This window comes from Pteropus alecto, unplaced genomic scaffold (genome assembly GCF_000325575.1).
Source record: "Pteropus alecto unplaced genomic scaffold, ASM32557v1 scaffold479, whole genome shotgun sequence".
Classification (NCBI taxonomy): domain Eukaryota; kingdom Metazoa; phylum Chordata; class Mammalia; order Chiroptera; family Pteropodidae; genus Pteropus; species Pteropus alecto.
Genome location: NW_006492031.1, coordinates 438351 through 452478, shown reverse-complemented (window position 1 = coordinate 452478; position 14128 = coordinate 438351). Strand labels below are relative to the sequence as shown.

At 43.0% G+C, this 14128-nt stretch overlaps 1 protein-coding gene across 1 annotated transcript in view; it reads right to left on the bottom strand.

Moving 5' to 3' along the window:
• Window positions 1-14128, bottom strand: part of GRIK4 (glutamate ionotropic receptor kainate type subunit 4) — a 307264-nt gene that overhangs the window by 67945 nt on the left and 225191 nt on the right. The window contains exon 12 of the mRNA XM_006925242.1: window positions 11172-11375. Coding sequence (XP_006925304.1) covers window positions 11172-11375 — 204 coding nt within the window. The remainder of the gene's footprint in view (window positions 1-11171; window positions 11376-14128) is intronic.

The following is a 14128-nucleotide window of genomic DNA, read 5'->3' as shown; positions in this document are numbered from 1 at the left end:
AGTGAGGGATGGCCAGAAGACAGAGGGATTCATATTTGGAGACTTTGAACCAGGGCTATTTCCTCATAGGAAGGCAAAAAATGTGCAAGGCCTGCCTACTGGGGCAGGTCAAGGAGCCACAGCAACAGGATTTGATGAACGAGGTACTGTTAGGAAAGCAAAGCATGTTATGGGTTCAAGACATATCTGCACAGTAATTAAGAGGACACATTGTGGACCCATCTGAATTGGGAGCCTGATTCTGCCACTTCTCAGCCACATGACCTTAGACAAGTTAACTTAACCTCAGAGACTGTTTGCTAATGTAAAAAACAGGGGTAATGATATGTGTCCTTGTGAGGTTTTTTAAAGATTAAATGAGAAAAAAATTTGTAAAGCAATTATTAGTGCCATATCTGGCATAGAGTAAGTGCTCTGCAATTGACATCCATTACTATCTTTAGAGCAGTTTCCAGCTAAGACAGGCTCAACATAAGGAGCAACAAGGGATTAAACACAGCACATGGTAGTTTCAGGTGAGGCTACTCAGAAGTCCAGATAAGCCATCTGAGTACCTGCTCCATGATGTTCAGGCTCTCACCCCTCACCAACAACACACATACTCAAGGAAATAAAGCCGACAAGCGCAATGAGAGAAGGTCTAACAAAGACAGGTGGAGAATAAATGTGTGCGTGGTGGGGAGCTGAGCAGATACCAGTTAGGTCAACTAGCATAAAGAGTGAAGAAAGGTAGAGCTGTGAGTTGAAAACAAATCAATTTTAGAGTCAGACAACTAATCCTAGACATTTTCAACCCATGGGGAGAGGAAAGAGAGGTGAGGTTGCTTGAGTTCTTCTTTCTTAAGACAATATTGGTGTGGGAAGTGGGGTAGGGGTGAGCTGAAAGCTCAGCTCTGGGGATCTGGGGAAAGTAGAGCCCAGAAAAAAGAGGGAAGGATTTGCAGGAAGGGGGTGTAGTCCCCATGGCTGCAGTGGGAGGGCAGCTCAAGAGAAAATGTTATCTCCTGCACCCTTAACCTGCTAAATGCACCAGGATATCTGACCACTGGTGTGCTTTCCCTCTTACCAGTCAAAAGGATCATCTGAAAATCTACAACTGATTCTCAGCATTGGGCTATTAGGCCCAGGCTCGAAGTTTCTTGGGGTCAAGGGCTATAATGGTTAGTTTTTTAACACATGCCTTCATAGCATCCCATTGATCCATCCATCTATCCATCCATCCATCCATCCATCCATCCATCCATCCATCCATCTATCCATCCATCTCATAATTACTGAGTCCTATTGTATGTTGGGGCCTGTTCCAGATGCTAGCAGTATAGGAGTGAACAAGACAAATGTAGTTCCTGATCTCAGAGAATTTACATTCAAGTGAAGGGAGACAGACAATAAACAAATAGTTCCATAATAAGCAAAATAATTATAGATGATAATAATTTATTGAAGACAATACAACAAATTAATGTGGTAGAGAGTGACTAGGAGAAAGGGTGGGGGTCCCTTAGGGTGGCAGAGAAAGAATGCTTCTCAGAAAAGGTGACATATGGCTTAGATCTAGATAATGAGATGGAAACAGATTGGAGACTTGGGGAAACAGGCTTTTGATAAAAAGAAGAGCAAATGTAATGGCCATAGGCTGGAATTGAGCATGCCATGTTCAAGGCACCAAGAGAAGGACAGTAGGGATGCAGCACAGAGAATGAAGGTCAAGTGATGAGAGATGCAGGGCCTTGTGGGCTCTTGATTAGTTCTTCAGATGATAGAGCTATTGGTGAAATTGTGGCTGATGTGAGGCAAAGCATGGAGGAAATGGTTATGCTCACGCCCAGGAAGATTTAGTTACTAATTTAAGGTTCAGAAGCAGAAACTGACTTCCAATTCAGGGTATTTTTTTCCTTTAAGCCCAAGAGCACAAGTGGACTGGCCAGCAATGCCATCGTCTTGTCTCCTAACAGAGGTGCCACATTCCCCAAGAGATGGCCCAGAGACCTCTCCCTCTGGAAGGAATTTCTGCTCCTCGTGTCCCCTTTTCCTGCAGAGGGCAAGAAGAGATGGGGTCAGAGCAGCACATGAGGCCACCAACATCACACACAACCTTCGGAAGGCTGCTGGACCACCCCATTGTAGAAGTACAACTGGACACATAGTGATTTAGTTTTGTTTTAATCAGTTATGCTTTTGTAGTGTGTCAGACATGATGTGGTAAGAAGGAATTAACCCAGAGAAGCCTGGGAAGGACCTGGCCCTGGATGAGCATATCTTACAGGAGCAGACAGACATGAGTGCACATGTACATTGTTTCGAGAAAGATGGTGGGAAGGCTAAGGACTTGAGCTTTAGGCCCAGAGAGGAAGCACAAGCTGAGCCTTATGTGAAGAGGTAAGTAATAGACAACAGGAAAAGAGAGGAGGGGGCAACACTCACTGAGAGTTACTACATGCCAGGCACACTTCAGAGATTACTATAGTTTATTGATTTTTCACAATAACCTGGGGGTGGAATGCAATCATTTTCATTTCGAGGATTAAGATACAGGGATCAGAAACATTGGGTGACTTGTCCAAGTCCACACAGCTGATATCCAGCAGAACAAAGATCTGCACCTGGGTGGCCAGCAGAGAGGGGAGGGGTATGAGGACAGGGGTTGAGAACAATCAGTCCTCTCACTTCACTAGCACCTGTATCCCGGTGACTCCCAAATGGAGCTCAGGCTCAGCTCTGCCCTATTACTGGCCTCCCTTACCCATGACCTGCTGCACTTCTCTCCACCTCAAAGTCCTGCTGGCACTTCAGATCCATGTCATTTACTTATCATCTTTGCCATCTAAATCTACTTTTTTTCCAAGTACTGTTGCTCAGTTTATAAGTTTATCAGCAACTGTCACTAAAATCAAGACCAGGAATTAGCTTGGAGCCTACCCTCTCCCTCCATGTCTTGCCCCTCCCCATCTAATAACCAAGCCCCATCCATGAAATGTATGTTTAATCCATTACTACCACTTGAATCTTAATGCTGCTACCATCATTCAAATCTTCATTTTAATTATGCAATAGTCCCTGCACTGGTCTCACTGCTTCCAGTTTCTCCTCACTCCGCTGATCCGTTGAACTGGAAAGGCACCAATGGTTCTTAAACTCAAGTCACATGGGCACCAATGGTTCTCAAATTTAAACATGCATCAGAATCACCTGGAGGGACTGTTAAAGTGCAAATTGCTGGGTCCCACTCCAGAGTTTCTGATTCATTAGGTCTGGATGGATTTCAAGAATATTGATTTATGACAAGTCCTAGGGGATGCTGATGCTGCTCGATCACTGGACCACACTTTGAGAACAACTGCTCTAGAGTCTATTTCTACACCAAAGATCTAATCATGTTATTCCCTTGCTTAAGAACTCCAGCAACTCCCTACAATCTTTAAAATATAGTCTAAACTCCTTATAGTGATAGTCACAACTTAGCCTATACTTGTCTTTTCAGCATCACCTCAAGCTACTTACTTTCCTTTAACCTGTCACGTGGCTATATTGTAGTATTCATGTTTCTTAAACCTGTCATACATTTCAGACTCCATGTCTTTGCCCACACAGTTCTCTCTGCTTGTAAGTCTTTCCTTCTTGGTGCTTGTCGAATTCCTACTTATCCATCAAGGTCCAACTTTACTGTTACTTCCCTTAGAGGCAATACACTGTGTTAGAACGACTGTGGATTTTAATGTCAGACAGGCTTGGCTTTGAATTTCGTATCAATCACTTGTTAGTTGTGTGACCTTGAGTTAGCTTCTCTGTTAAGCTGGAATTAACCTCAGCTTCTTCATTATAAAAAGTGAATAATAATGTTTATCTCATAAGATTGTTGTTAGAGAAGAAATGGTGCATGGTATACACTCAGTAAACAATAGCTATTAGTATCATTAGCTCTGCTCTAAAGCTGTGTCTGCCTCCCTGGAGCTGAACTATTTCTTTTTTTCTCTGTGTTCCTATGAAGTTTTGTATATCACAAGCTATGGTCTCATTATTTTTATACACTTGGCCTCATTCCAAGTATAGTTGGGCCATTGTATAAATTATACAAATTGATTCTCCCAGCAGACTTAGTGGGCACACAACTTGGCAAATCTACAGATGGATACAGCTCCACACTGGAGCACATTCTTGTTGAGCAATTTGAGGGCTAGTTTCAGGCCCTACTTAATCCTTGTACGATATACAATTTGGATAACCATACTTGGAGTTTCTACATATATAGAATATGAGCTCAGTGAAAGTAAGAAGTGTACCTTATCAACCTTAAGCCACAACTGTCGTTGAATCAATGCATCCAAGAGCAGGTAATATTGGTCAAGATCTGAAAGTACATCAGCAGGTTTATAGGGACCTGGCCTTATGTTCAGGAGTAGGATCCTCATTCTTGAGGAAGAGGGGAGTACCAAGACCAAGGTTAGCAACATCAGAAACCCAACTGGAAGAATAATCAGGAGCTGAATTACTAAAACTGGGTGGTGACGAAGCTGAGGTTAATTCCAGCTTAACAGAGAGGCTAATTCAAGGTGTTTGAGGAACAAGACAGAGGTTAAGTGCCAGCATGCTGAACTGGAGCTTCTGAAAGCACTCCTGACCTCAGATTAGAGCCTGGTGCATGCCTGAGCCTGCAGGTAATGTCTCACTTCTTCCATGTGCGGTGGGCAATGGGCAATCGGGATCAGCATAGTCTTAGAAGATATTAAGATACTACTTTCCATAGCTTCCTTTCTCCTCACTTCCCCAAATCAATTCTCCACTGCTTGTCTCTTCTTTTTAACAGGAAGACAATCTCTTAGAAGGCTTTCAGATGCCTTAATTACTACATTTTCATTTCCTCTGCAGGTCCCTCCCTCCCCTGAGGAGCTGGCACTTGGTGGGGAAGGTGGAAATAATTTCCAAGAAGTAAGCCTTCTGACAAATTTCCCAGGCTGCTTCTAGATGCCCAGGGGGTTTGAAGGAGTACCCAGTCTTAAGTGGATGAAGTAGCTCTGAAAAAAACTGAACTCCAACACTCTATTCCTCACCACCTGGAGAGTCCCATATCAACTTATTCAGTGTAAAAGAACTATCATGAGGATCTAAGGACAGGCAGACGAAGCCCTGAGGTCTTTTCCTAGATCGGGTGCTAACCTCTGGACCTTATGTTCTATGATTCTGGGGAAAGAACAGGTTGAGATGGCTTTAGGGGAGATAAAGATTGAAGCTGCGCTCCTTCACAGGTAGTATATGATGTCATTCCTTGGTCTTGCCATGCTCAGAGTTCCCCCAAACAACTTACATCTCTCATAGCCACACTAGAGCAAACATTTCTTTTACATGTCTATACTCTCCTTACTTCCATACCATCTAGTCTGCAAACCTTCAAAGATAGAACCAAATCTGACCCATTATTTTAATTCAATCCCCTAGCACAGTGACCAACATATAATAGATCTTAAATTGCCATCCATTGATTGATTAATCAATTGATTGTCTGGCTCTCTAAGCTTTGGGTTGACAGTTGTTTTGATATAAACCTGCTGAGAGATGATCTCCCTAAATTTATGCAAGGAATATTTATCACATAGTGCCTTGTTCTGCATGATTCAAAGGAACTATTCATTAACACCATTGTGTTCTAGGAATTGCATTAGGTGCATAAGGATGCCAAGATGAATAAGACACTATGCTTGCCCTTAAGGACCTACCTGGCAGTCTTACTTCCACTAAGACTTCATTCTAGGAGTCCCCATTCAGAAGTAATTTCTGCCTCCTACTCTGCTATTCAAGTATGATTTTAGTTTGTATTTCCAATAAAGCACTTATCCCATATAACCTTGTGTTAAATAATTTCTGCTTGTCTGTCTGTCCTTCTAGCTGGAGTGCTCCTAACAGAAAAGGGCCTGGTTTCATATCTGAGCATTCCAGATGTTAGCTCTTAGTCTACAAAAACGAAGTAGTTATAATAACATACATCTCCTGGATTGAGGATATAAGTGTCATCCCTTATATGTGTCCCTCTCAAACTGGCCAAGTGCAGCCATCCCCTTTATTGCTATTCTCCGGAACCAGCCTATTGCCTCCACCCCATTCTTCTAGCAAGCAGACCCAGAGGATAGGAAGACTGGACCAAAATAATTTTCTCTTCCAGCCACTAGTTTTCACACGTCCCTTGTAATGCAGTGAGAAGAGCAGAAGATTAGGGTCTGGATAGGATATGAGTCTGGGCTCTGACTAGTTGCTGTGTATCGGAGCTTTTGTTAGTTACTGAATTCTCTGAGCCTCTGTGTCTTGCCTCTTGGGCTATGTGAAGACTAAATAAAATAGCATATGTAGGGCTCCTACATAGTGTATGGCCCTTATCAGGAGCTATCAGCCTACTTCCCTTCTATTCTCTTTCTCTCCTGGGGGCTCAGCTTTGAACTAAGAAGGGATGTGACCAAGTGTCCGGAGCAGAGGAGACTCTCATTCTGATTCTCCATAAAGTCAAGAGAAATGAGAGGAAGGTGAAAACCTGAAGGTCTTGGCAGAGCCTTCCACTGTATCTAGGGTTCATACCGATCACAGGCTGAGGCACTGGGGGCACAGACACAGGCTTCTGGAGATAGTGCACCTCATCCTTGACTGGCAGCCAATACAGTCATCTCAGAAGAAAGAGAGAGTGGCTGCAGTGTGTTAGCTGCTTTTACTGGCTTTGTATCAGGCACGTGAAAGAACTGGAGTAACAGAAAAGAAACTTTGATAATTCAAAATGAGAGAGTGGTGTAAATGGACAGGATGTGTGAGAAGAGAACAAAAGCAGGTGTGGCCTAAGATGCAGTCCAGGGCTTTGTCTCTTTTATTTTCAAAGACAACAGTTTGAGAATAATGAACAGACAGATGGATTTCCTCCCTTCCCAGATCTCAGGGGGTCATGTGCAGAGATTGCTACTTGATGTGCATCCCTCAAGAAGCTATTCCAGAACAGACCTTTCCCAGGGTCCAATAGCCATCCCTCTTCCTCTGAGAGACAAGACCTGAACCCAAGCTTAAAAGCCTACATGAAAAAGAAGCTCACCCCATTCAATAGGTCCTAGAATTAAATGCTGAAATCCCCACACTGTAGCCATCTTCCCCTAGGCATCTTCACTACCACTACCTTACTTCAGGCCCAATTCTCTCCACTTGGATCACTCACTGGACAGCTGTCTAATGAATACACCTGCATCTGCTCTTTCTATGTCCAGTGCATCCCCCTCTCACCTACTGGAATAACCTTAGGGAACCAAAGCCAATCATGTTACTCCCCTCTTTGAATAAAACAAACAGGCTATCTCATTCTTCAATACCTCCCCATTAGCACTCTGGACATAGTTTAAATATCCAAACATATAAATCCTGTCACACTGGCCCCTGCCTACAGCCCTACTCTCCTCAGTTCCCTTCCAGGCCTGACTCTAGCCACACGGAAACACTTACACTGCACAGCATGCATCTCTGCGTTCACTGCAACTAGAATATCCTTTTCTTCTGAGATGACCCTTCTCCATCCTCAATACTCTACTCAGTTGTCCTTTCCTTGGTGAGCCTTACCCTGCTCATGCCCATAACATACCTTCTCCATACTTTTACCAGACCTACGCCTGCCACTCACTACCCACATGACCTTGAACAGGTTCCTTATCTGCTTTGCAACTCAATTTCTTCACCTGCAACATTTGGTTATTTTGACAACTAAATGAGTTAATATAATCAAGTACTTAAAACAGTGTCTGGCCCATAGGAAACACTTAATAAATGTTAACCATTATTATTATCATCTTTGTTAAAATTATTAGTACACCACATATCACACTGTACAATAACTATTGGTAAACCAATAGTTATTAAGTAGACCCTGAACTCCTTACTGGCATTCCTCACATCCAAATAGTGCTGTCAGAGAGTGGGTACTTTAATGAATGAATGGATAAATGAATGAATGAGTGAATCATCGAATATTATCAAAACCTATCTCTTCCTTATTTAGGTACATGCAGAAACCAGAACTTAATGGGGAAGGTAAAGCCTTCCCTGAACTTGACTGTTACACAGGGAAAGACTTGAACACTCCATTTTAGCCCTAGGATCAGTATCTCTATTTTGAAGAACAGAATTCTATGACCTATTTGCAGTTAAAATAGTCTCTGGCTTCTTGGTGAAAAGTAATCCCAGGGGACAAGTTGTGGTGTTTTTTTTTTTGAGTTCAGCAAAATGTCTCTGGACAACCTTCTCTGTGGATTGAGGAAATGGACAGCCCACACCACAAGCTCTCTGGCGAACTGTTTCTCATAGGCGCCTAGGAGGGAAAACAGAATGAGGCATTTCAGCTTCATTTACATTTAATTCATTAGAATGTCATTGGTAAGAACTACCTGATGCCAAAGTCTTTGAGCCTTGAATCTAAGCCTTCCAAAGCCCTCTTCTCTTTGAACCTAAATGTGCCATTCTGCCAACATGGCATTGAAAGCAAGAGAGTACATGGCTCTGAACTTTGAAGCTGGAATGGGACTCTGTCTTTTCCCCAATGTGCTTTACTCTCCCCCACGCTGGGCTCTGAGGATGTGAAATGCAGTTTCTTCCCTTTGGGATGGCAGTTCTCAGAGCTTAATTGACAAGAATGCCTCACCTACATTGGGTGAGAGTGGAAGGAGTCACAGAGGGTCATCTACCCAGTACCACCAACTAACAGATGAAGTATAATCCCTTTATGGCCCAGAATCAAACTTGGGTACCAAGTTCTGAGAATCCTCTGAGTCCTCAGCCTAGAAGGACATCTTGGAAGCAAATGCCAATTATGGCTGGAGGGAGATGAGAATGTAAGTCCATCAGGAAGAGGCTGTGTGTTGTCATAGACCAGGACTCAGGTGCACAAGTTTAACCCTACCTCTGCCATTCGATGGTTGTGGTACATTGGGTCAATCATTTTGTACTTCTAAGCCTCAGGTTGCTTATCTATAAAATGAGGATAATATCTACTTCACAGAGCTGTTGTGAAGGATAAAGAGCTAATGCTTGTGAGAGTAGTTTCAAACATGAAACTGGTACACAAACATAAAGGATGATTGACTAAGACAACACTCAGGACAGATACATCCTTGACCACAGTGGTTCCCAGTTATCTGCTTTGGGAAGAAGTGCTGTGTCTTGGCAACGACTCCAAAAACCCTTTCATGAATAGTTCACATCCTCTATTCCACCTGTCCAGCACTTGAATGCCCCTGCATTTCCCTGTAAGGGGCATAGTTTCAGCTGGGAGCAGCCACTTCCAAACACTGTAGTCGCCCTTATCCATCATTTTGCTTTCTGTGGTTTTAGTTACCTACGGTCAACTGCAGTCCAAAAATATTAAATGAAAATTTTCAGAAATATGCAATTCATAATTTTAAATTGCGTGCCATTCTGAGATGAAATCTCTCACTGTCCTGCTCTGTCTCACCTGGTATGTGAATTGTCCCTTTGTCCAGCATACCCATGCTGTACACACTACCTGCCCGATTAGTCACATAATAGCTATATTGGTTATCAGATCGACTGTTGGTAGTATCGCAGTGCTTGTATTCAAGTAACCCTTATTTTACTTAATAATGCTCCTCATGTGCAAGAGTAATGATGCTGGCCATTAGGATATACTGAAGAGAAGTATAAACTTTATCATATGTATGAATGCATAGGAAAAAAAAAACATAGTATATATACGGTTTAGTAAGCTCTGTGGTTTCAGGTATCTACTGGGGGTCTTAGAACGTATTCCCTCTGAATAAGGAGGGACTACTGTATTTCATTTTAAATAACAGCCAAATCTTCAGCTCCACAGTTCCTTCTACATACAACCCTTTATTTTGCTTTCTCTCTAAAAACTAAACTTCAAACTTTAAAGAGTGTTCCACAGGATTCAACCACTGCAATCTGATCCCAATCAAACCCCCCACTGAACTGCTCTTGTCAGTGACTTCTGTATAGCTAAATCTGTGAACATTTTTCTGTGCTTTCTTTTAAGAAGGAAAACTTCTTTACCCATTCTCTTTCAGCAACCTTCATAGGCTCTTCTCCTCTTGAACATGTATTTTCTCCCTGGGTGATTCTTATCCTACTCATAGATTCCGTAGCCACCTACTATTCACCATTCATTCTGTCATTTATGGCTTCAGTCTTCTGAGCCCACTCTAGCCAACTTTCTGCTGAACATTTTTACCTGGATATCTATAAGGCATTTCAAAGTTACAATTTTTAAAGCTAAAACCATTCTTTTCTTTCCTCTCAGACTTGTTTTCCTCCTCAAGTTTTCACCTCAATGACTGGCACCACCATCCACTCTGATGTCCAAGTCAGAAACCTGGGAGTCATCTTACTGTGCTTCCTCTCTCTCATGGTCCATATCCATTTGGTCCTTGAGTCCTGAGGATCTAACTATTAATAGTTAAAAAACAGTATATATACTTTGATCTCACTTTACAAAAAGAACTCGTTAAGAATTCAGAAGGGATGATACTGAAATATTAACCATGGATATACTGGTTGTTAGAATTACAAGTATTTTTTAAAACATATTTTTAAAAGATTGTATACCTCTCTATAAAAGAAAAGCTACCTTTAAGATAGCCTTTGAATGTGTGCCTTCTTCTAGCTCCCAAGTTACTTTTGGTTCTCATCAGCTCTTGCCACACAAGAGCATTGTACCTGGTTCCCCTGCTTCCAATTTTGTCTCACCCTCCCCCAACCCATCCATGTTTCATACTGTAGAAGGCCATATAGGCCCTACATCAACAACCACTGCCCACTTCTTATCCTCATTTCCCACCATGCTTTATTCCAGGTATACTAACAAACAAAAACACCTGGATAATCCAAACATGGAACCCAAACTCTATAATTCATACTAACTGGTCAAAACCTCCCTTACCCGTTATAGGTGCTGGACTGGGAAATCAGGCATTGTGAGGTCAAATATTCATCAATGTATAGCACCAGTGCCTGGCTCAATGACAGCTCAGTAAAGATTTGTGCAATGCATGGACAAATAAATGAAAAATGTATAAATGACTGACTGAATGAATAAATTGAGTGTTCATAAGTATACAGCACAATTTCATATCCTTCCATCTCCCTCCCCAGCCCACCCAAGTCCAAATCACCTGTTCTTTTCTTACCCTAGCGATCAGCTCCCCAACCATTCCTGTCCAGGTGCCATTGGCCTCAGGAACGCCATATACACCATCCCCGACCAGGTGAATCTTGTAGTTGAATCGAAGGATCTCTGCAAGCTCCTTGAGCATGTCCACACAGAAGCCCTCGTAGCGGTCATTGCCTTCCATTTCTTGATGGTTCCCCTTCAGCATCAAATATGGGTTTTCCTGCAGCAAAACTGGCAGCTGTCATTCTCGTCTTAGCCCTGGTGTCTCAGCCATACGTGGTGGGGGTGAGCAGGAGCACAGGAGGTTGGGGAGAAGATGGATGCAAAGGAGGGAAGTAGCTTAGGTAATAGATGACTTTGGAGGTGGCAACTAGCTGCCCTTGTCTGACCTCAAGGCACTTCTCTTACCGGGAACAGTACAAGGGTTCCACTGCACACAATGTCAAGCTGAAGCCCCTCTACCTTATTTAAAGTCACCATCTGACCCCACCCCTATCCTGTCCCTTTCTTTTGTTTATGCCACACAGACCTATCACTGAGCATTATGAGCTACAAGGATGTTAAGTGTATAGCAGGCAAGGTGGGGAACATCTATGGAACATATATGGAAACCTGCAACCCAAGGCACAGCATGTCTAGCCAGGAGTGCTGAGAAGAGGGACAGGCCTCTCTGGTGAAATGTCCAGAGAAGTTTCCATGGAAGAGTTGAGATTCGAGCTAGGCTCTGAAAGATGACAGAGCACTGATAAATAAAAGTGGTGTCGATAGAAGGCATCATGGACAGGGAAAAGGAGTGATCAAGGGCATAGTCCCAAGTTAGATTGATCATGGCCTATTTAGGGAATTTAGTGAGCATGGATTGTATGGAGGGGTGGAGTAGAAGGATAAATTTAGAAAGACAAATTAAGGTCCACATAGGCCTTGGATGCCAGGATGAGGCGACAGTATATCAGGCATATATATTGGAAGCACTGAGAGTTTTAAAGACTTAAGTAAAGTTTTAAAAACTTGAGTAAAGAATATTAAGCAGCAAGAGAGACTATCTGGAGGTGAGGGCAGACCCTAACCTGATATGAGATACTGAGTACAGAGCCATAGTTGGACTCAGGTTGGATTGCAGAGAGCTGGAAGGACACAGAGAGGGTCAGGCTTGATGATCGGTTGTGTGTGGGCACAAAGGGTAGGGATCCTCAGACTCTTGAAGCCTGGGTAGATGACCGAGGATGGTATATATCATCACTGCCATGGATGATTTGGAAAGGAAGAGAATTTGGGACACGTTGAATTTAAGGCACTGGTAGGTTATCCAGGTGGAAGTGTCTGAATCTTTGAAATGTGGAGTGAGGGCATGACTCTAGGCAAAGATTGGGAGCTTCTACATAGAGGTGATGGCTGAAGCTGTAGAGTATGCGAGGCCATCATAGGGGAAGAATTGAAAAAAGACAGAGAAGGATAAGAAGAGACCCTTGGGGAGACCCTGATCATAGAAAATGGGAAAATGAAGAGCAGCCATAGAAGAAGACAAAGCAGAAGCAGAAATAACAGCTGAATAAGGTAAATGAGGTCATGGAAGTCAAGGAGGAAGGAGTTTCAAGAATCAGAATGCAGACACTCTCACACAGAGAAGAAGCAGGGCTGCAAAAGTGCATCTGGGTGCAGTGTCACTGGCGACCTTTCAAGGAAGATTTAATGAAGAGAGTAGAACTCTGCAAGGACTGGGGAGTGAATGAGATATGCATGAGTGAGAGTGGACCAGCATTTTGAGAAGTCAGGAGATAAAGGAAGACAGGCAGAGCATCTTTCCCTCCAACCACTATAAGTTATGTCTCTCTCCAAGTTTCAGTTCATCATCTGCAAACAAAAGGGTTGGAGGATGTCCAAGGGTCCACTAATCCCACAATTTATGATTCCCTAAATCGGAGAGTAGCTGAAAGGGCAGTGGGATGTACATAAGGTGGTAGTTATGGCATCTTAGGATGGAAAAGATCAGAGTATATTTGTAGCTAGAAAGGGAAGAATCCTTCAAAAAGGAAAGATTAAAGAAGAAAGAGACATGTTAGTTGATGAAGCAAGCTTGCAGGATATGATGAGAGGAGACGGTAAATGAGTGTGAGACTGGGAATTGGGCTTGGAGGTAAGGCAGACAGCATAAATGTTGATACGGAGAGGAAGTGAGGAGGTCAGAAGAGAGAGAATCCATGTCCCTAGAGTCATGTGAGAGGCAGGTAGGATTAAATATGTGGTGCATAAAAAGTCCTGGCAGAACTGCTAAGGGGATAAGAAAGGGAATGAGTGAGAAATGAGCACAGGGATTGCCGAGGCTCAGCTGAAGTCAGGGTTGGCAGGTGAAAGCAAGAACTGCAAGGGCAGCTGAACTTGAGGACTTGCATGAGATGAGATGGTTGAGCATCATGGCAGAGATAATTTTAGAAGCCAAGAGAGAGAAGTGTTGAAATGCTGGTTTGCTAAGTTCAAGCTGAAAGGGATATCTTGGTTGGAAAAGATGGCGAACCAGACAGATCAGAAGTCATGAGAGGTAGATGGGGAGAGCAGTTTTGTGAGCTTAATAAAGTGGGAGAGGGAAAGGTAGAAGGTTGTGTGTCCAGGAGAGGAAATCTCAAGTTGAAGATTATGATTCATGATCAAGTCTATCGTCATGTCAATGATATGGGGCTAGCCTCCCTGTCTTCTACATATGCTGTCTTTGTCTCAAGAGTTTCTCTCTGCCCGCTCTATCCCAACTACTCTCCCTCCCTTCTTCTATATAACCTAACTCATCTCTGTCTGTGGGAAACCATTACCTCTCTCTCTCTCTTTTTTTTAATGCCTATAGCACCTAGTCTTCCTAGGTGGTCTTTACCTCTTCTGATGGCAAGTCGCTTCTCAGAACTCCTGTGCCTGTAGCCACGGCTCCACATAACCATCCTCCAGTCCTTATTTTTGTGCTTGCTCCTCTGTAGAAGGTAAATGGGA